Genomic DNA, 22,047 nt, shown 5'->3' on the forward strand with positions numbered 1-22,047 from the left:
CCTTTCTGCAGGCTCCAGACCCCGAGACATGTCATTGAGGAAATTACAACTGGACACACTAAGTGGCACGTCCCTGGCCTTGCCAGTGGCTCAGATGGGGCCAGTGTCTTTCTAGAAGGCTCTGGGCACCGGGCTCCGAGCCAGCTAATTGCTGACTACAGCCCAGCCTGGTCAGATGGCGATGCCTTTGCCACATCAGACTTGGAGGCCCATGTCCCAGGGGGCGGGTGGGCAAGACCAAGTGGGCCAGATCCCAGACATAGATGAGATGCTCACGGAGCCTGGGAGCCTCCACTGTGACCCCTGACCTGAGGGGAGGAGGCCGCTGGCTGCCTCGGGCCCCTCCTGCAGACAGTGACAGCTCCCACCGTGGGCGCAGGAGGAGGTCAGGTGCAGCCCCGCCCAAGGCCACACCCAGAGCTGGGCGAGGGCGGAAACTGATCACGAGTATGCACAGAGGCTTGGGTCCCCCCAGGGGCCAAGTGGCCAGGCTGCCTGACCCAGCCCAGTCCTTCGTGTCCCAGGCCACGGCATCTGCACATGTAAACACACGGCCTGCTCCCACGTAGGGGGATCGTGATCATTAAATCACTTGTGTCTGGCCCAGAACTGTTGGTGATGTGAGCCTGTCACTGGTCCTGCCCGCGAGGCAGCCTTTCTGCACTCCCTCACTTCCCTGAGACATCGCCCCGTCTCTTGTTCTTTCTCCCCTGCACAGTCCCAGGCCCTTTGGGCTACCCTTTCTCCCTCACCTCTGCTAAGCGGCCTCAGGCACTGAGGACCCGCTCCATCAGGCCCCTCTGGAGTGGTGGAGAGGGTCCCGAGCTGCGCCTGGTGTCCCTCCTTTCTGGCATCCTGGCCTTGGCCCGGGGTCCTCTCGGCTCTGGGGAGGCTCGGGCATTGTCCCGCATCCATGAATTCTGACCTCAGACCTTTGGATCCCTTGAACGGAAGCAGACGCCTGTCTGCCTGTGTCTGAGCGTGCACCCTGCCTGCCACGGTCCAGTGTTCCCTGCCCTGAGTACCCTGGAGGACGGCGCCGGTGCAGAATTCACGGAGTGGAGCCTGCCACAGGCACTGGGGGAGCACACTGGGATGGCACACCCTGCCCTGTGCCATCTTCTTCCTGTGTAGGCTGATCTGTCCTCCTGCCCGGGAAGTCACCCCCGTGGGGACCTGCCGCAGGACAGCCCCCGCAAAAGCTACGTGCCTATTAGTGCCAATAGCCGTCCTGTTTGCTGAGTGACTTCCTGCCTCCAGGCATCACACTCAGCAGGGTACGGTCCCCATTTCCTAGCTGGGAGACTGAGGCCTGCCCCCAGCCATGCAGATAGTAAGTGGGATGGGCCCAAGATTAGAGTCCTGGCCTGTCTGGCTCCGGGGCTGAGCAGTCAGGGCTGAGCACGCCTGCCTGTCCCAACACGCCTGACGCGCATGGACCTCCATCTCCGCCCAGAAAATTGCAAGTCACAGATGGTCGTCCCCTCTGGCTGGCTGTGAAATGGGTCCAGTAGTCAGTGAGCTGGCCAAGGCCACAGCTGGAGGCGGCAGAGCTGGGGTTGGGCCCAGGCCCGGAGACTCCAAACCCATGATCTTTCACCCGATGCTGGGCTCTGCTCCCCAGCAGCTGGTGCATGGCTGCAGCTGGCCCCGCGTCCGGGTCCCCTAGTTTCCTGTGTCCAGGTCCCCACATCCAGGCCCCGTGTCCAGATTCCTGCGTCCAGGCCCCCGCCCACCCTGACCACCCGCCTGTGCTTACCTCCCCACAGACACCCTCTGTTTGGCCGAAACGTGCCCCTGTCCAGTGGCTCGGGCTTCATCATGTCAGAGGCTGGCTTGATCGTCACCAATGCTCATGTGGTGTCAAGCACCAACGCTGTCTCTGGCCGGCAGCAGCTCAAGGTGCAGCTCCAGAATGGTGACAGCTATGAGGCCACCATCAAGGACATTGACAAGAAGTCGGACATCGCCACCATCAAGATCCACCCGAAAGTGAGTGTGTGGGGGCACCTCCCCAGACCCCAGGGCCCAGAGCTGTGTCAGCGCAGCCTTCCTGGGGGGCACTGGGAGGAAGGGGCCCAAGTCAGACCAGAAACAGGGTGTAGGCCCCCCACCCTGCTTCCCGGAGCTGCCAGGTGCAGGCAGAGCTGGGCTGCCGTCCTCCCACCATTTTCACAGGGATGCCCTCCAAGGCCCAGGGACGCTCCCAGTGTCCCTCCTGGGCCCACTGCGGGAGATGCCACTGTCCCTGCATGGCCGCCAGAGGCTGTGGAGAGCACTGGGACATAGGCCCCCGTCCCCCTACATCCAGTTCCCCCAGCTGGCTAGGCAGCCCCCAGCAGGGCCACTGTCATCCCCCATCTTTGCCACCGGCTGTTCCAGAAGGTCCCACAGCCCTTGGCAGAAGGGATGTCAGTGTCCTGCGATTTCAGAGGGGAAACTGAGGCTCAGAGAGGTTAGGCCACTGCCCAAGATCATGCTGACCTAAGACAGAGCTTGTCCAGTATCGTACTTAGGACCGTTGGACAGGGCCGCTACAGGCCACCCCCGCCATGAGGTTGGCAACCCGTGGGGCCGTCTGTGCTGGTGACTTTGGCATGACTGACCTTGAATCTGGCTTCTGCTCTTTTTGAATGAAACCGGAGAGTTTTGGTGATTATGAATCGTTTATGAGGAGTTTCCTTCCTACCTGATGGAGGGAGAGGAGATTTACCCCAACATGGACCCTTCCCCACATTTGACACTTTGACAGTAGTTACTGAGCCGGGGGATGCCATGTCTGTTCTAGGGATGAGGGCAGTCAGGCTGGGGGGGACAGTATGCTCAAGGACAGGCGGTGGCAGTATTTGCAGTGAGGCTCCAGGTAGTAAATGCTCCTGGGCTTTGTGGGGCCTGAGCTATGTGGACGCTTCCCAGCTCTGTGGCAACCACAGGTGATACAAACACAGGGTTGTGTGCCAATAAAACTTTATTTACAAAACACCGCAAGGGCCACAGAATACAGCCGCCCCACCGCCCCCACCGAGGACCCTGGGTCTGGCTGCCACTGGGTCTCTCCCGTTCCCGGGGCTGTGGCCGAATCCTAGGGCGGGGTGCACCCCGGCCGTCCTCGGGGGCCACAGATGCCGGTGGAATCAGTAAGGCCCATGCACCCTGGTGCCCGCAGGCACCATCAGCAGCCAACACTTCTCCTCGAAGCAAGATCTGCCTCTCGGACCCTGAGCCCTGCGTGGGCCTCCGTGTCTATACTGTGTCTATACTGGGAGATCAGGTTGAGCTGGATCAAGGATTCCAACAGTAGGGTTCCATGTCCTCACCTGGGCTCCAGGCTTCCTGCAGAACTCTCAGTCTTATGCTTTAGTCTGTGTGTGATACGTTTTGGATGGTATTCACAGTGCTCATCAGATTTCAGAGGGACCTGTGACCACCGAACCACTGGGCTCCATCACCTCAGAGGCCATGCCCAGCTGAACCCCCCGGGCGCCCTCTCTGTGTGTGACCCCTACAGCTGCCTGGGGAACCCATGGTCGGTCACAGAGCAGCTGAGCCCCCATTGCAAGGACCCTGGCCTGGGTCTCTCCTACTGTGGGTCAGCTGGAGGCCAGCCTGGCCTCTGTCTGAGTTGGCGACTTGCCTTGGCCTTGGCCCCTGACAGCTCTGTCCAGCTGCTCCCGCCATCCTGGGACCACCCCGCTGGGGGCCTGGCGTCGATCTGGCTCCGGCCCCAGTGAAGGCAGACAGCTGAGCCTCCCTCCCTGTGTCTCCCCTCCAGAAAAAGCTGCCAGCGCTGCTGCTGGGCCGCTCAGCAGACCTTCGGCCCGGCGAGTTCGTGGTGGCCATCGGTAGCCCCTTTGCCCTGCAGAACACTGTGACCACGGGCATCGTCAGCACGGCCCAGCGGGACGGCAAGGAACTGGGCCTCCGGGACTCAGACATGGACTACATCCAGACGGACGCCATCATCAATGTGAGTCCCTGTCCCCAGAGACTGACCCATCACTCAGCACTTCCGCTCGCTACCAAGGTCTTTCTTTATGTTCAGCAGATCTCGGGCTCCCTGTGACTTCTGCACTGGAGTGCCAGGTCTGCCAGAGGGGTTAGAAGATGCTGCCCTGAGCTGGGACATTCAGAGATGCAGAGAGTCTCTGCCCAAGTCACCCCCCAAACCCCAGCATTCCTTTTGTAGCTGTTAGTATCGTCACTGTAGCTCACAGAGTGCCCAGCCTTGTGGGTTTGCCGAGCTCCGGGCCCTTCTGGAAATGAGAGCCTTTGCAGAGGCCCCTCGTGGCTGAGCCTGGAGTGAGACTATTAGTCTGTGCAGGGCGCACGGGTCACCCCACAGCCGTCCGTGTGGCCTCTAGGGCCTCAGCTCCCTTACCTGTGAAATGGGGGTGAAGTGAGGCCTTTCCCTGCCATTAGGGGTGAAATTCAATGACCCATCTCTGTGCCGGTTGGAACGAGGGTCCGAAGACAGAGCTTCAGGGACCTTCGGGTGGGCTCAGGGCTCAGCTCACATCAAGTTTCCTCCCCTTGCAGTACGGGAACTCCGGGGGACCGCTGGTGAACCTGGTAAGTGTCCCCAAGGGCAGAAGCCTCTATTTTTCTGGGGCTCTGCTCACATGACAGCACAGCCTCAAGGCAGGGATGGAACCCTAAAGAGGGGCCTTGAATCTGCACACCCAATGGCTAGGCTGGAGGCCCGGGAGGAGGATGTGTCCCCAAGCACATGCTGCCCTGGCCCCCTGGGGCTCCCAGAGCAGCTGGGCTGCCCAGGGAAGGAGGATTACCCAGAACAGTGACCAGGCAGGGGCCACAGGCTCAGCAAGGACCTGGGGCAGGGGACACACGGGTCAGGGCTGCTCACTGTTCTGGGTCCCCCATCCTTGCATTTACGTGTGCGCTGAGGGGTATCCTTGTCCTTTCCCAGTCCCCTTGGGTCCCCCCCCCCCCCAATGATCCTATGCCCACCCTGGGTGTCAGGTCAGGCTCATTCTCATCTCAGGTGAGATTTCTAGAATAAACCAGGTCAGAAATCCGTTCAGCTCCTGGGGCCCTGAAATCTCGTGTGCCATCCCCACCCCGGGAGCTCCTGTCCATGCTGCAGCGTGTCAGATGTGAGCATGCCCGCATGACATGCGGAACAGTGAGGGGACTCTGGAGGAATCCAGGCAGGGAGGGCTTCCTGGAGGCGGGAGCACCTCATCTGGGCCATGGAAAAGGGACATGCAGGAGAAAGCGAGTCTGGGGAGAAGGCACAGCAGGAGCGGGAGGGCTCAGAGGGTGCTTCACCCTGTCCCCAAGCAGCCTGCAGGCGCTCAGCGGGAACCACAGCCCCAGCACGGGTGTTCTCTGTGCCTGGGCTTCATGCTGGAGGACGGAAAACAGGTGCACACCAGGCAGTGTCTGGTGACCCAGGCTGTGGCCTTGAAGGGGTGCGGCAAGTGCGGGGTGGGAGGCCAGTTCCTGGGGGACAGAGAGGGTGGGGGGCTGGGGAGCTGCCCTGGCCACACGCCCCTAGCCCCACTTCTAGAAGGATGGATGAGAGACGCTCCAGTCCCAGGGGCCTCATCACACCCTCCCTGGGTTGGGGGTGTCCTCCTCAATGGGCACTGCTTGAGGGGCAGACGGTGAGCTCCCTGAGCCAAGGAGAGGACGGGCCGGGTTTAGAGGGAGAAGTGAGGTGAACCCCAGAGGGCCTTTCCAGAACAGCTTCAGCACTGCCCTGGGAGCCCCTCCTCCAGGGGCAGTGATGACCGGCTCGGCCCTGGGAGCCGGGGGTGGACACGTAACTCGGTACTCGGGCTCCGGGGTGACTGTTCCTCTGACCTCCCCGCCCAGGACGGTGAGGTCATTGGCATCAACACGCTCAAGGTGGCAGCTGGCATCTCCTTCGCCATCCCCTCGGACCGCATCACGCGCTTCCTTGCAGAGTTCCAGGATAAGCACGTCAAAGGTAGAGTGCTGCTCTGGGGGCTGCTGAGGCTGGGGACCCCTTCCTTCCCTGCCCACCCCATGCCTGTCCTGAAGTCCCCAGAACCCCGTACCTCTCAGCTGTGGCCTCTGTCTTCCTCCCCTTACCTCTTGGCCCCGGGCACCCCTGTCCCTCCCGATGCTCCCTTTCTAGCGGTGAAGGGAGGGGTCTCCCACCCACCTCCCACCTCCAGTGGCTTGGGCCACAAGGCTCCACTTCTCTGGGCTGCTGCAGACAGAACTGGTGTGTCCTTTCTTCCTTCCTCCCTCCCTCCCTTCCTTCTCTCCCTCCCACCCTCTCTCCTTCCTTCCTTCCATCCATCCAACCACCTATCAACCCACCCTTCCTTCTATCCACGCATACACCCACCCACCTATCTACCCATCTGCCCTTTTACCCACCCTTCTACCAGCCACTCACCCATCTCCCCTCCCTTCTTCCTTCCTACCTCCCTCCCCTCTGCTCATCCCCAAGGACTCCCCCTTTCAGTCTGCTGGTCATGCAGCCTGTCCAGGAGAACAGTCTCTCCTCCAGGGGAGTGGAGCCGGAGCCCCCAGTCCTTGGAAAGCATCTTCCACTCAGCTCCATCTCCCTGTCCACGTAGGGATGTCCGGCTCTCCCTAGCCAGGCCTGGATGGCCATGAGCACCCACCTGAGGGAGGCCTGGGCCAGGCACGGCTGACTCTCCCCAGTGAGGGCCTGCCCATCACCTTCTTAAGGTTGGTGGTCACAGCTGCCTTCCAGAGGAGGGTCCTATGTCTCCTGATCTCAGGAGCTTTCCTGGTGCCCTCCACTTTCCCGCCTTTCATTCTAGCCCAAGTGAATGTTTCCCTCCCACCATTTTGTCTCCTGTGCCCACCTGGCCAGTGTCCAGACCTGGGCCATTCCACTAGGGCCACCTTCAGATTGCTTCCATGTCTTCTCCCAGCCCCTTCACCAGCAGTTCACTGAGAGCAGGGGGCTTCCACATGCTTGCCCGATCCTCCAGGATCCCACCAGCCAAGCGCACGGAGCCCAGAGCAGCCAAGACCAGTGCCGTGAGGACTGGTCATGTGAAGAACCCCTGTTGAGGACTCCATTGGGCTCATCGGTGTCACTCATGTGAAGATGGCCTGGAGAGCCAGTCTTCCCTGCAGAAGCTGAACGATTCTTCTCTTGGATGGGTTGGGGAGGGGCATCTAACCCCACATCTTTTCTTCTTGGCTGCTAGGAAGCTCAGAACTTAACCCAGGGTTGCACCTTCCTACCTGTCATAGTCTTGGTGCTTTCTCTAATAACTGAGCTTTTCTCGTGTAATTATCCTCCCCCATAAGGATGCCCTTGACTTTGGCTCCCTTCCAGGCAATTGGTGGATCTGCCTTTTGTACAGACTGAGCTGTTGGGTGACTGTTTGTTAGAAATCAGATGATAGCGTCCCCTGGCTTCTTGCCTCACTTCCTCTCCCCTCTCAGAACCCACCAGGGGCCAGCAGGGCCCATTCCTTTGCTGGGCAGAGACTCTCCCTGTCAGCGCCGACCTCACCCCAGACACCCTGGGAGACTCAGCCCCTGTCCCCAGAGCTGTCTCCTCCCCGGGACATGTGGACTGGTCAGAGAGTCCAACAAATCTTAGCTGGACGACTGAATCTATAATTTAAAGCCCTTCTGTAGTTGGTGTTCACTTCTGCTGTTTTGTCTTAATAAAATCATCAAAATACTTAAACCAGGTTAATCTAAAGTTCTTTAAAACAAGGCATCCTTAAATTAAACCAAGGAAACATTAAGGGGGGTTTCTTGTTCCTGTGTAGGGCTATGGGGCGCAGAGGACTCTGGGGTTCTCTGGAGGTGAGAAGGGACACCATGCTGGTCCAAGAGAACCTCAGCTTCAGGCTCCAGGAGGGATTGGGGGTTCACCCCCGGGGGCGTTTGGGTCAGTGGGGCTGGGTGGTTATGGATGTCAGGCCCTCTGTGAACGGCGGGGTCCCATCCAACCTGGGGAGTGGAAACATCACTTGTCTCCTGCCCTGGGGGTCTCTGTCCTGTGCGCCCAGGGAGAGCTGCAGGGAGGTCCTGGAAGGCACATTTCCTGGCCTCCAGGATCGGGCAGACTGGGGACACCTGCAGGTGACATTGTTTCCCCTGGACCAGGAGGCAGCAGCCAGAGGCAGGGGTGTGAGGGGACAGCACCCATGCTTGGAAGCCCACTGTCCCTTCTCCAAGGTGCTGGAGGCTCTCCCGAGCTCGGCTCGCCCCAGCCCAGCGGTCGGGACCAGTGCTAAGTGTTCACTGGCTTTGTTGCCTCACAACGATCCAAAGTGGTTTCCTAGCATGTGGAGCAGGAAACAAAGTCAGGCCCCCCAGCCCACCACCTTCAGGTTCCCAGCCCAGCACGTGGGACCCTCCACATTTGGGTGATCTCCCTGTGAAGGAGATGCAAAGTTGTCTGCTGACCCAGAAACTCCATCAAGCCACCCTGTCCCAGCCCCACTGCCCGGGGTTTCTGGAGAAGCCACATCTGGCTGAGCCTGCTGGTTCTGGGGTGCACAGTGGGCTTCCAACCAAGGGCCCTAACGGGATGGCCTCTGCCTCACAGGGGGCAAGACTGCACCTCTGCCTGGCCAGGGTGCTGCTCACGCACAAGCACCGGAAGCTCAGGCTCCTTCCTGCTCTGAAGCGTGACCTTGGGGCTCTGGGCAATGCTGACCAGGGGCCAGCACCAAGGCTTCTGCCCGGGTCTTTTTCCTACCTCTGAGGACCTCACCCCGCCTGTGGATGGAAATGCCGTCTAGGGAGTGACTCCCAGATTCCCATCTCCAGCCTGGCCCCATCGCGGAGCACTGCACCAGGTTACACAGCTGCCTTGGCCTCAAAGACCCTTCCCAGCCGAGGGGTCCTTTCAAAATATAGGGCAGACCATGAGCCCATCTCTGCTGGGAACTGTCCCGGGGCTGCACCTGCTGGGGGTAAACACCAGAGCCACCAACCCAGCAGAGCCGCCAGCAGGCAGCTTGCCCTCCCTCCCAACCCCCAACCCTGCTGGCCTCCTCTCACTTGGGGCCATCGATCCCGACCATCGATCTTCTAAGCGAAAATGTCAGTTGAGATCTTTTGCCCTCTTTAAAAAGTTGAGTTGTTTGTGTTTTTCCCAGGTTTTGAGAAGGGTCCAGATACATTCTGGATGGGAACCTTTGTCAGAGAGATGAGCCGAAATGTCTCCTCCTGCTGCTTAACTTTTCATTCTCCTGATGGCGCCTTCAAAATGGGGTGTTTTGTCAATTTCTATGAAGTCTCCTTTGTCAATTTTTTTTTAATGTGTGTGGAATTGTATCTAAGAAATCTTTGCTAGCCAAAGATCAGGACTATCTTCTACATTTTCTTCTAGCAGTTTACTTTCTGAGGTCTTCACATTAGGACAATGAGGCATTTTGAACTAATTTTTTTAAGAGTGCGAAGTATGAATCAAAGTTCTCCTTCTTTTTTTTTCCCTGCCTTGGAGAGTCAATTCTAACATCATGTGTTTTTCTCCACTAAATTGCTTTTGCCCCTTTGTCGAAAGTAGAATGATCCCTTTCTGTCCCACTTGTCTGTCTGTCGTGAATATCACCGCTCTGCTGTGTTTTCAGGTCAGGTGACATCAGTCCTCCCGCTTTGTCCTGCCTCCAACATTGTTTTGGTTTTGTATTTCCAAATGGATTTTAGAATCAGCTTGTCAATTCCTGATTTCAATTTCAACTGTTTCAGTTGTTCGGTGTTGAAGTTCAATTTCCGGTTGTTCGTTACCAGGATATACAAGAAAAGTTGATTTTTTATGTCAATTAGTCATAAGAGATCCCATGACATTGACAGCTTATGCTGGTAGGAATTCCTGTGGGTTCTGTCAGATTTTGCACACAGATGGTCCTGCAGTCTGTGCACAGAAAGAGTTTTGCATCTTTCTTTCCAGTCTGGATACCTTTTCTTTTGTTCTTGCCTGGCTGGAGTCTTCCTAAGATACTAAATAGGAAGGTGGTGAGAGTGGATGCCTGGAGTCCTTCTCGCCCTTGGGGGAGAAGTCTCGAGACTCTTACCCACAAGTAGGACGCTCACTCAATGTCTCTTGAAGGTGTCCTTCATCAGATGGAAAAAGTCCCCTTGAATTCATAGTTTTTCCTAGGAACAGATGGGGTTAGAAGATTTTGTCAGACACTTCTCCACACCTTTTGAGATGACGGCTTTCCTTTGTAGTCTGTTAATATGAATTGCATTGGCTGATTTTTGAATGTTAAACCATCCTTGCATTCCTGGGATAAAGCTCCCCCATCATGATGTATTATTATTAGTATATATTGCTGGATTTGATTTGCTGAAAATGTTTAAGGGTTTTTTGCAGCCATCTTCATGAGGGTTTTTGGTCTAGTATTCTCTCGCAGTTTTGGGTACAGGATGATGGTTGGGTGGTTTTTAGGAAGAACACCCCTCCTGTGCCTCTTGTCTGTCCTCAGTTCTCTGCTATAACATAGCTTCACTTCTGACATCCTGGTGACCAAATGCAAGGGGACCCCCTGCACCAGCACTCTGCCCTACCGTTTCACCCAAGTCTGACACTGTCTACATGGAGAGGGTGTCAGAACCCATGGTTAAGGTTGCACAAGACCGCCCCCCACTTCAGGTGCCAATCACAAGTCCAGCCTGTCGTCTGTGCTTCTGGCGCACCAGCTGAAGATGTGGGGTTCCCACAGCCCCCTCCTTGGTTTTGATCATTTGCTGGAGCAGCTCACACAGCTCAGGAAAACAGTTTACTTGCTACATTGTCAGTTTGTGTGTAAAGAGGTAGAATTCAAGAACAATAGGAGAGGTGTACAGAGTAGGTCTGGGAAAGGACAAAGAGCACCTCCATGTCCACCAACCTGAAAGCTCTCTGACTCTCCCTCTTGGGATTGTATGGAGGCTTCACTGTGTAAGCGTGTTTGGTTCAATCACTGCCATTTGTGATTATGTTCACCTCTCCCCAGAGGCGGCATGGAGGTTGGGGCTGAAAGTTCGACCCCCTAATCACATTGTAGGCTTCCTGGCAACCAGCCCCAACCTTAAGGTCTTCTCAAAATCACCTCGGTAACATACAGTTGGAAGTGGTTGAAAGGGGCTTGTGTTATGAGTAACAGAAGACACCCTTTGCACATTTATCACCATGAGGCTATTTCAGGGGCTGGCAGCAAAAAGATGTCCCCAGAGTGCTTGTCACAGGGAATTACAGAAGTTTTAGGGGCCATGTGCTGGGAACCATAAATGAAAACCAAAACATATATTTCTTATTATAAATCACAACATCACAGAAGTATTCACTCATTTTCAGTTTTCCAGAAGAGTTTCTGCAGAGCTGGTACTATTCTTTCCTAAACATTAGGTAGAGTTCTCCTGTGGGACAACCTGGCCCTGACGTTTTCTTTGTGGGAAGATTTTTAACTACAAAATAGAGATGGGGCTTCTGTGGTTATCTGCTTCTTCTTGAGTGAGGTTTGGCAGTTTGGAATATTCAAGAAATGTGTGCATTTTGTCTGAGTTGTCAAATGTGTTGGCATCCAGTTTTTCATAATTACATCTTCTTACCCTTGCAGTACCATAGGCTCTGTGGTGATGTCTCTTCTCCCATGCCTGATCCTGATATGGATAATTGTCTTTTTTTTTCTTTTTTCTTCTTTTGGCTGATCAGTCTGTCTGAAACCTTATTGATTTTATTGATCTCCAAGAACAAGCTTCTGCCCTTCATTTATTTTCTGTTTTGAATTTGTTTTCTATCTCATTGATTTCTAGTCTTTATTATTCCCTTTCTTCTGCTTACACTGGGTTCATTCAGTCTTCTCTTTCTAGTTCTTGTGGTGAAAGCTGAAATCAGTGATGTGAGACCTTTCTTTTTCTCTGATATTGGCACTCTGGTACTATTAATTTCCCCCATGTACTGCTTTACCTGCACCTCACAAATGTTGATATGTTGTTTTCTCATTTTTATATAGTTTTAAATACTTTCTAATTTCCTTTTTGATTTCTTCTTTGAAGATGAGGTATTCAGAAGTGTGTTATTTCATTTCTAAGTTATTGGAAAATTTCTAGATACCCTTCTATTACCGATTTCTACTTTAATTTCATGGTGGTCAGAGAGCACGTTTTCATGATAAGCCATTTTAATTGTGTTGAGACTTGTTTTATGGTTCCAAATAGGAAAATGTTATTTCTGGGGCTGAGACACCTTCTAAGTCACAGACTGGCAGAGCCAAGGGGATAGAGCTGCCAGCCTGGGAAGTTGTGTGTTTAAGTCTCCCAACTGGAGGGTTTGGCACATAGCCAGTGCTCACTGGGCATTATTGGCTAATGTTATCATTTATGGGGAAGGCAGGAGAAGGTAACAAGTTCATATCTGAACAGGCAAGTTTGGGGAGCCTGCAAGATGGAGGCTGGAGAGGAGACCTCCACTGGCTGCTGGGGTTTGGGTGTGGGGTTCAGTGGCAGAGCAGCTGTGGGAGCTGCTGTGGTTGCATGGGGCCTGTGGGCAAGGGTGAGCAGGAAGTCACCAGACTAGGCAGGACATCTCCGAGCCCCTCAATAGCAGCCTGGAGGACAGAGACGGTTCTATGCCTGTGACCACATGGGATGGATCCTGCTCCTTTTTGCTCCTGGGGGGAGTTTCCCAACCCACCTGGCCCCTGAGGGTGGGCAGAGGCTTTCATAGTGACTCTAACAAGGTCCTGTCATGTTTTGTTCCCAGATTGGAAGAAGCGATTCATCGGCATACGGATGCGGACCATCACATTGAAGTGAGTGTCTGAGGATGCAGCCCTGCTGCCCATCCACCCTCATCCCTCCCCTCTCCTCCCAGACCCCGCCCAGCTATGCCCAGCTGCCTACAGGTGTTTCTGTGGGCCAGACACACTCAGATTCCCAAGCCTCTGCTCAGGCCAGCTCTCTGCCTGCAATACCTTTCCCCACTTTGTCTAATAGGTTCCTTCAGTTCCCTCAGGAATCCATTCAGGTGCCCCTTCCTCTGGGAAGCAAGACTTTGTGGCTGCCATAACAAATTACCACGGACTTGGTGGTTTTTTTAGACAATAGGAATACATTCTCTTGACATTCTGGAAGCTAGTGGTCCAAAATCAGGGCATCAGCAGGTCTATGCTCCCACTGGAGGCTCTGTGGGGAGAGTCCTTCCTTGCCTCTCCCTGCTTCTGGGGGTTCCAGGTGTTTCTTGGCTTGTAGTCACACCACTCCAATCATCCACACGTAGCCTCTTTCTCTTATAAAAACACCAATTCTTGGATTTAGGTCCCACCCTAAGTCAGGATGACACTACTTAGATATCCATAACCAATAGAACTTTAAAGACCGTATTTCTACACAAAGTCACATTCTGAGGTTCTCGGTGGACACAAATTTTGGGGGAACACTGTTCTACTCCCCTTGAAACTCAAGTGGGAGGAGTACCACCTTTCTCCCCTGTATAGCTGTGCTTCCCTTCCAAGCATTGCACTGGTCCCAGGGGATGGAATTACCTCTTGTGCCCTGCCCCCCTCAACTTTGAATCTGAACTCCTTGGGAGTGAGAACTGTGTCCTACTCATCGGTGTCACATCTGTAGCAGAGTGGGTGGTTGGAAACACTGATAGTAAAATAAAGGGTGGAGTGTGTGAGGGCAAGGAGAGAGAGGGAGAAGGAAGGGAAGCAAGGTGAGAAAAATTTGCCAAGTCAAGTCCAAGGATTTGGAGAAGGAGGAGGAGCATTGTGTGCTGTGGGGAGAACTAAGGCAAGCTCAATTGATTATACCCTCAAAACTATACAGTCCCTAAAATGATGATTCTTCCCATTTAATCAACTCTTAATCTAGAAATTAAATCTGACAGCCATTTGTAATCCAGACCAATATACCAAACTTTCTATTAAATGTGTTCTTTCTTTCTGTCTTTTCATCCATTCACCCATCACACCATCCGTCCATCCATCCATCCATCCATTGGTTCATCCATTCTTCTACCTTTCCTTCTTTCTCATCCCTCCTTCCACCCACCCTCCCATCTATCCAACACCCTCCCCTATTCACATTTCTAATCAACCACCTTCAGTAAACTTTCTCTTGAGGAGCCCATGTCAAGTGGGCAACACTGAGAAGAACAAGTGACAACCCAGAGTGGTCAGTGTTAAAACAGAGTAGTGTCAGGGTCCAAAGGAGATGCCTCTTCTGGCCTGGGTGGTTGGGGGGAGAACGGCAGAGTTTTGTGCCACAGAGTTAGTTTAGAGGCTCAGAAAAAGTGCATTCATTGTGAAACTTCTTTTTCAGTTTGGTGGAAGAACTAAAGGCCAGCAATCCAGACTTCCCATCGGTCAGCAGTGGGATTTACGTGCAAGAGGTTGTTCCAAACTCACCTTCTCAGAGGTAGACCACCCTATGGGAAGCAGGGACGCTGGACAGGAGGAGGGTGGAGTTGTGTGGGCATGAGGCCTAGGGTGGGCCCGCTTCAGTGACCTTGCATGACCTTGAGCCCCATCCCAGCACATGTCATGGCACAGAAATGGCAGGTGGGATTCTGGTCTATCACCTAAGCCAGAGTCAGGCTGGAGAGATGATGTACCCCCTTAGAGAATTGGCAGTGCCCTTCCTTAGCCCAGCATGTCCTTTCCTTTGGGTCTTGAGAGACAGAGTAGTGGAGAGCACCCCCCTCCTAGAGCTCAAACCCCAATCCAGCCCAACTCCCACCAGCTCAGTGGGCCCACCTGGGTCTTCCTGGGCCTGTTTCCCCATCTGCAAAATGGGCAGCTGGCCTACTCTTCCTCCCCTGAGGAGGCTTTGTCAAGATCAAATGAGACAAAGCACGATGTTCTTTGAAACCACCGGGTACCTGAGAACAGCTGACTGTCTGCAGCACCATGAGCTGAGGCAGCCCATGGAGGGCAGGTGCCTCATGCTTGTACAGCCGATCCAGGCCCCAGCTCTGTGTCTGGATGGTGGGTGGGGTGCACTTATTCAGCAGTCTACATGGAGATCCCTGGAGCTGGAGGTTGTGCTCAGGGGTCCGTGAAGGGCGAGGACAGGGTGTGGGGTAGAGAGGAGCCAGGCAGGCCGGCCTCCAGCCCCACAGGGCCCCCTCCACCAAGCAGGACCCCTCTTCCTGTTTTCTGTGGTGCCGCTTCAGAGGTTGTATGGGGAGAGGCGGACCCTGGAGCACAGGTGCTCGGTCTGCAGCTGGCCTACAGTAGAGTTGTTGAAACATAGGTCTGTGAATCAGTGAATAGCCACCAAACTCAGTCCCCTTATTCAGGGTTTCAGCAGTTACGGGGAGGGACCACGGGCAGGCTTCCTTAAGAGCCAGAGCGGTGGGCTCAGTGGCAAGGGTGGCCGCTGCCAACCAAGGCTGCCTAATGAGTCAGCCCTCACTGCAGCCTGGACCTCAGAATCTGCAGCGTGTTCCCACATGGGACTGTAGAGGTGGAAAGTAAGGCTCAAAGGGGCCAAAGCCTGCCCTGCAGCAGTCCAGCCAAAAAGGCTGCAGCCAGAACTTGAACCCAACCCTCATAATGTAGAGAAGAAGCAGGCTTACAAAGCACTAGCCTATGGTAGGACATGGGTTTCCAGCTGGTATAAACACCTTGTAGTCAGGAAGTTATTCTTACCTGTTGAAATGATTTTTCTTAAACCGCTCCTGTTCGATCAGATTATCCCCTGAGTGGGGTCTGGTCCTCTCAGGGATGTGCAGTGACTGGGTGTCTCTCCATTGGCAGAGGGGGAATCCAAGATGGCGACATCATCGTCAAGGTCAACGGGCGCCCTCTGTCAGACTCGAGCGAGCTGCAGGAGGCCGTCCTGACCGAGTCCCCTCTGCTGCTGGAGGTGCGGAGGGGCAATGATGACCTCCTGTTCAGCATCGCTCCAGAGGTGGTCCTGTGAGCGTGGGACCCCACGTCGCTGAGTGCCAGAGCCTGCAGTCTGGGACAGGTGCCAGCCCAGAGGTCCCATTCAGAGCTGCTGCCTCCCACAGGGTCAGGACGAAGGACCACAGACGGTCCTCAACAGAGCCGGTGGGCTCCCCCTGGCTGTCCAGGGGCAGAGTCACAGGCAGGGTTTGGCCAGGGACCCACCTCAGCCTTCGGGAAAGTTGGCTTCCAGATCACAGTACCACGGGGCAGCCGGATGTCCCCCTCGTACAGATGCTCCTGAGGGACACCTTCCAAGTGCCTGGGATATATCGAAAATTCCTCTGGAGCTCCCCACAGGTCCCAGCCTCCCTTCTATGGCCCTGCCTTTACACCTGTCCAACCTCTATCTAAATGCCCAACTTGCTCCTACCCCACCCTCCCCTCCGAGTCTCCTGCTCAGGTCAGTGCCCCAACCTGTCCTCCCCTTGGAAGGCCTCCCAGCCCCTGCCCCACTCCATGGTGCCCACCACACTGAATGACCAGGGCTGTGGCATCCACCAGCTGGAGGCCCTGGAGGGCGGCCATGTCTGACCACCTTGGGGAATCAAATGTGGGCAGCTGGCTCAGAGCAGGCCCCGAGGGCATGTCCCCTGGCTTCCCAGCCAAGCCCTGTGGCTGCTGATGATGTCATCTTCTGAGGTGGGACAGAGACTGGCCAGAAGCAGAGTGTCTGACACCGTCTGGAAGGCTGCTTGTCCCCCCCCAGAGGTGACCACAGGGCGCTGGGCAGAGGATGCCTCCTGACAAGGGTGGGGTTGCAAGGACTGAGCCGGCTTCGCCTCCCCTGTGCCGCTCTGCACGGGGCCATGGACTCACGGAATCAACCCTAGAGCGGCAGGGGGCCACATGTGTGTCAACGTGTACATGTGAGCTTTGCTGTACAATGGATTCCCTGTGTTGCTTGTACTGTATGTTTCTCTACTGTATGGAAATTAAAGTTTACAAGCACATGGTCCTTAGCCAGCAGGGGCGCTCCGGGAAGCCCACCCCCCCGCCAGCCACAGCTTCTCTTGAATGGAGAACTGACACACCAGCCAGCCGAGGGCCAGGGGAAACCACCTTGAGCACAGGGGCATCGGGCCAGCTCCCCCACCTTCTCCTGGTCTGTGGTCTCAGGCAAGATGCTTTCCTGCCCTGGCCTTACCCTCTTGCGGGTGTAGACAGGACACAGATAGCACCGCCCCCAAGGCGAGAGGTGGGGGGTGCTTGGAAAGGTGCCCGGCTTGCCACGAGCCCCAGCTAAGCCGCTCTCCGTGTCCCCCAAAGCCTCTCTGTGTCTGCTCCAGGTCACCTCACCCAGCGATGGGGAAACAAGGCAGGAAGAGACAAAGCGGATTGCCCAGGACCCAGCTGGGGGCAGGGGGCATTGAGAGTTCTGAGTTGCCCAGAGCAAGCTCCTGCCCCCACCCCCGGGGAAGCAAGTGGGGGCACCAGGGTGAGGGTGAGGGGCACCCAGCTGATCTGAGAGGGAGGGGCCCAGGCCTGGGTTCTGGACCTTGAGTCCAGGAAGATAGAGAACTCCCTGATCTAAGCCTCGCAGGGTGACAGGGTCTGTCCCCAGCGAGCCTCTGGACAGTCGCGTGACCACCGGCAACCTTCCCCTTAGGGAGGGGTGGACAATTGCCAGTCTTCATGCCCTTCCACACTCCGAGAGCCTGAGGCTTGACAGGTCCAGATTTAAATGGGCCCGCCACAGGGCAGTTTTGGAATGTGGCCTCAGCTAGCGTGGCAGCAGCGGGAATTCCGTGTGGTACCTGGAGGGACTCACGGGACATCCCTGGAGATGAGCATACCAGGCATCGGTGAGGCTGCACGTGCATGCTCTGTGGCGGGCCAGTGAGATGGGGAGAATCAGACCAAAGGGCGCACGGCATCCACACCCAGGAAAGGACCAGGAACTGTCGCAAGCAGCTTTTAATGAGGACACCGTACTGTGGTTCAACATCCCAGTTTCGCAATCCTTGGGCTCCAATTACCACGTACACTGAGCACTCCTCTCCACACCCAGGCCAGCACGAGGCCGCGGGTCTACTGTGGGGGGAATGAGGTCCTGGCACCCGGCTGGCCTGCGCAAGGCTTAGCCACCTTGTGCTGTGCTGGGGAAAACCCTCAGGCTGGGGGGCAGAGGGCCCCAGGCACCCGAGCTACCACGGATGGCGAGCCCACAACTGTCCCTTGCAGCTGTAGGAGACCTCAGAGGTGGCAGGGGTGTGGGTTGCAGGCAGGGCACCAATGTCCCTGGCTGTTGGGGATCTTGGGCATTTCAGGCCCTTGGCCCCAAGGTCTGCACCTGGGATGGACTGGGCTCCCTGAAAATGGCCTCCGAGGGCATCAGTGGCAACCAAACTGTCAGCCTCACCCCTCCCCAACTGCTGCTACCCTGAAACCCTTGAGTCTGGAAGGGAAGGAAAGAAAGGGGGCAGGAGCAGGACCCAGAAAGGGGGTGGCCACTGCCCAGAGAAGAGCAGGACTCTGCCAGAAGGCACCCGCTTTGCTGCAGTCAAAACTGAATTAAAAGTCACATAAAGGCTCCTGACTCAGGGTCTGACCCTCAAGGTGTCCCAAAATGTCACTTCCCATCCTCTCACTCCCTGCCATCAGCCCCATGGATGACCAGGGCCACTCCCTGCCATCAGCCCCATGGATGACCCCATCCATCTGGGAAGTGGGAAGTGGGACATGGGGGTCTCTGAGCTCAGGAGTCAGCCAGGCCTGGGCTGTGGTCTTGGCTTTGCCCTTTCTGGCCGACCCGTGTTGGGGACTCCAGCTCTGGGCTGCTGCACCCAGGGAGGCCTATGCCTGCTGCTCCCTGGGGAGGAAGGCGCCCTCCCCTGTCAGGGCCTGCAGCAGTGGGATTGGGCTCTGTGGTGTTCAAGCCCTCTGTCCTCCGCCAGCCACCCAGCCCTGCCCCCATGCCCCCAGCTGGGAGAAGCCGACTTCCCTGATGGTCCTCCAGCTGCACCCAGAGAAAAACAACTTTTCCAGACCCTGCCAGCAGCCAAGAGATGTTGTGCAACCTTCAGGCTCCTGACGCAAGCCCCGGTGGCTGGGTTTACAGGCCACCCCTCCACTCTCTGTCCTGGGAGCTGTAAACGGGTTGCTGACAAGGGCAGGGCCCTCAGGGAGAAGCACCCCATTCCAGCTTCGGGGGCCCCTGTAAACACCTGGAACCCAGGAAGGACAGGACCAGAAGGAGCATCACACATCCCTGGCTCCAAACGCCCCATTGGACAGGGGTGGGAACTGAGCCCCAGAGAGTAGGACATGGGATCACATGTGAGCTCCCGGCTGGCCTCTTGGGGACCAGGGCTGGGCTGGAGCAGACAGCTGTGGCCACAGCTGCACAGGACAACATCCGCTGCCTGAGCTCGTGGGGCTGGGCCAGGCTCTTCAGGAGGGGCTGGTCCTAAGGGTCACGGCCTCCTCCTCCTTCCAGGGCCCCTCCCCGCCCCCAAGGAGATTACTGGATCCAGAACATGGATGACAGAGATGGAAGCTCTGGAATGGGTCAGACACCAAGGAAACAGCAGGGCACCTGCCACTGTTACCCTGGCTTGAGCAGTGCCTGGGGATACCTGCTCTGGCCCCGTGTCTATGTGGACAAGCCTGTCCCCCGGCTGCCCTGCTCTTGGTCCACAGTCTTCAGGTCTTCTGGGGTCCAGCTCTGTACTCCTTCCCTCCACTCCACCTGCTTTCTCCAGCCGTCACCTGTCTGTATAACAATCCACAGCCAGGGAGACCTCACAGCCATGGTCAAGTGAAGGCTCCTGACACGGGAGCTTATCCTGGATGATCCAGGCAGGACCCGAGGTCACAGGGTCCCGACTGGAGGGAGACAGGATGGTCAGAGTGGAAGACGTAGGGACAGAAGCAGAAGCTGGTGGGATGTGAGGAAGGGGCTGGGGAACATAGGGAGCTTCTAGAAGCTGGAGGAAAGGGTTCTGCCCTGGGGCCTCTGGCAGGAGCCAGACCTGCCAACGCTGACTTCAGCACATGGCACATTTGCGAGTACACGACACATATCCACAAAACTGTTAGGCTCTCAGCTGTACCGTTTTTGGTGTGATTGCATACCTGGGGACATTTCTTTTCACTCTGCACGTCAGGATTACACCTACTTTTCCTGGATTCAATTTCCTCCTCTTTTATACATTTCTTTCTCATTTGGATTGAAATGTTTCCTCCAGGAAATGTTTTCACAAAGGAGCATGGGGGCGGGATGATGAGGGAAGGGCTGACATGCGCAAAATGTTTTTGTTTTCTTCAAAATCATTTTTACTGTGAAGTGTGACCCACGCACAGTAAAGTGCCCTAACCGAACCTGTGAATGTACAGTTGACCCTCGGACATAGTGGGTGTGAGAGGCGTCGAGTCCCCAAAACGTAACTACTGATAGTCTACTGTTGATGGGAAGCCTTACAATAACAGAACACATGGATGAACACGTATTTTGTACGTTACACGTGTCTTATACCGGATAATAAAGTAAGCTAGAGGGAAAAAAAAAATATCACCGAGACAGTCGCAGGGAGGAGAAAATATGTTTACAGCGCTGCTCCATGTCTTTCAAAGAAACTCCGTGTCTAGGCGGACCCTCGCAGTCGGACCCGTGTTGTTAAGGGTCATCAGAAAGCCAACGCACATCACCACCCCCAAGTCGAGAGCCAGGGTGCTGACAGCACCCCCCCCCACTGCCACATCCCTGCCTCAGAGGCTACTGGCAGCCCCGCTCGTTGGTAATCACCCCTCGGGTCCCTTCGTGTTCCGTGGCCGGTGTGCACAACACTCCTCACGAGCGGGGGTTTGCCTGTTTCTTACAGCTGTGGATGGAGTCACGTAGCATATCCTCACGGGGGTCCGGCTTCTCAGACCTGAGATTTGTCCACGCTGCTGTGTGTCGTGGTGAAGTGTTGCTTTTCATCATTGAGTGACATCCGGCCCACGTACCCCCAGCCTCTGGCTGACAGCCATCCGGGCTGCCCCAGCAGGGGACTGTGGCCATGCGGTGAAGATGTGCCCAACTCTGTGTGCATGTCCAGTGTCTTGTGTGAGGGTTTGTTGGGCGTGTGCCTGGGAGCGAAGCTGCCGGTCGTTGCGTGTGTGGGTACCCAGCTTTGGTGGAAACACAAGGTTTTCAGAGTGGTTTTACTAATCGGCTGCAAGGTGTGTGGTCAGCCTGGAGGTTGAGACAGTCTGTGGGTACAGAGCAGGGTGATTTCAATGTGCAATTCCATGGCCCCTCAGAGCTCGGGCGAGTTTCCACGTGCTCATCAACCTCTAGGCATCCGTCCTTGCGTGTACCCTTCAAGTAAAGGTTGTCCCCTACACCTGCCTCTTCCTCATTGCTGGCTAGCTCTCTTACACACCACGGAAATGAGCTTTTTTTTCTGTTTTATGCCCTGAAAATGCCTTCCTCTTCTCTGCCGCTTGCATTTCTCTCTCCAAATGGTGTCCCTTGATGAACAGAGAGGTTGGTTTCAATAGCCCAACTGACCAATCTTTTCCTTTATGGCTCGTGTCTTCATATCTGATCTAGAAAATGTCTTCCTGGCCCAGCTCCCTACCTTCCTGTTAGCTTCCTGACGCTTGACTATTTCATGTTTTACACAAGATGACACTAGGGCATGGAGCATAGGAGAGGTAAGTTTCATTTGTTCCATGTGGATCTATGGATATCTAACTGTCCCATAAGCCATTTACTTGAAAAGCACGTCCTTCCTTCTTTGCCATAACCAAGCTCCCATATGCATGTAGATGTGTGTCTGGAGTGATCTTTCTCTATGTCCTTGCCCCAATGCCACCCCATCCTAGTTATTTCAGCTTTATGACGGAATTTCTTATCCAGGGCCGTAAAGCCTCCATGCTGTACTTCAAGAGTGCATACTATCCTTGATTCTTAGCTTTTCTGCATATGTTTTAGAATAAATTTACCAAGTCCCACCCCTTGTGAACTTGGCTAAAAAGACATTGAATCTATACATCAGTTCTGAGAGAGGTGACATGAGCTTCAGGCTTCTAATACATGAACGTGGGTGCCCCCACATTTATTTACATTTTCACTTATTTCTCCAGATGAGGTATAGTTTTCTGTGTAAATAGCTTCCATTTGATATTAAAAACGGTATCCTTTAATTTTTGTTTTAATTTCCCACTTTGCTGGTGT

General features: G+C 55.3%; 1 protein-coding gene across 2 annotated transcripts in view; it reads left to right on the top strand.

Moving 5' to 3' along the window:
• The window catches only part of HTRA3 (HtrA serine peptidase 3), a 28,804-nt gene extending 12,103 nt beyond the window's left edge, over positions 1–16,701 (top strand). Inside the window, exons 3-9 of one of the 2 annotated variants that reach the window (XM_032855704.1) lie at positions 1,770–1,992; positions 3,773–3,967; positions 4,537–4,569; positions 5,839–5,953; positions 12,689–12,737; positions 14,251–14,346; positions 15,690–16,701. In XM_032855704.1, the coding sequence (XP_032711595.1) occupies positions 1,770–1,992; positions 3,773–3,967; positions 4,537–4,569; positions 5,839–5,953; positions 12,689–12,737; positions 14,251–14,346; positions 15,690–15,855 (877 nt within the window). In that variant the 3' untranslated portion in view covers positions 15,856–16,701. Of the gene's footprint in view, positions 1–1,769; positions 1,993–3,772; positions 3,968–4,536; positions 4,570–5,838; positions 5,954–6,899; positions 7,673–12,688; positions 12,738–14,250; positions 14,347–15,689 lie in introns of those variants that run through there. The other variant, XM_032855711.1, reaches the window with a different exon arrangement.
• Positions 16,702–22,047: the final 5,346 nt, after the last annotated feature.

The sequence above is a fragment of the Lontra canadensis genome, unplaced genomic scaffold (assembly GCF_010015895.1).
Source record: "Lontra canadensis isolate GAN:19392208 unplaced genomic scaffold, GSC_riverotter_1.0 scaffold1, whole genome shotgun sequence".
NCBI lineage: Eukaryota > Metazoa > Chordata > Mammalia > Carnivora > Mustelidae > Lontra > Lontra canadensis.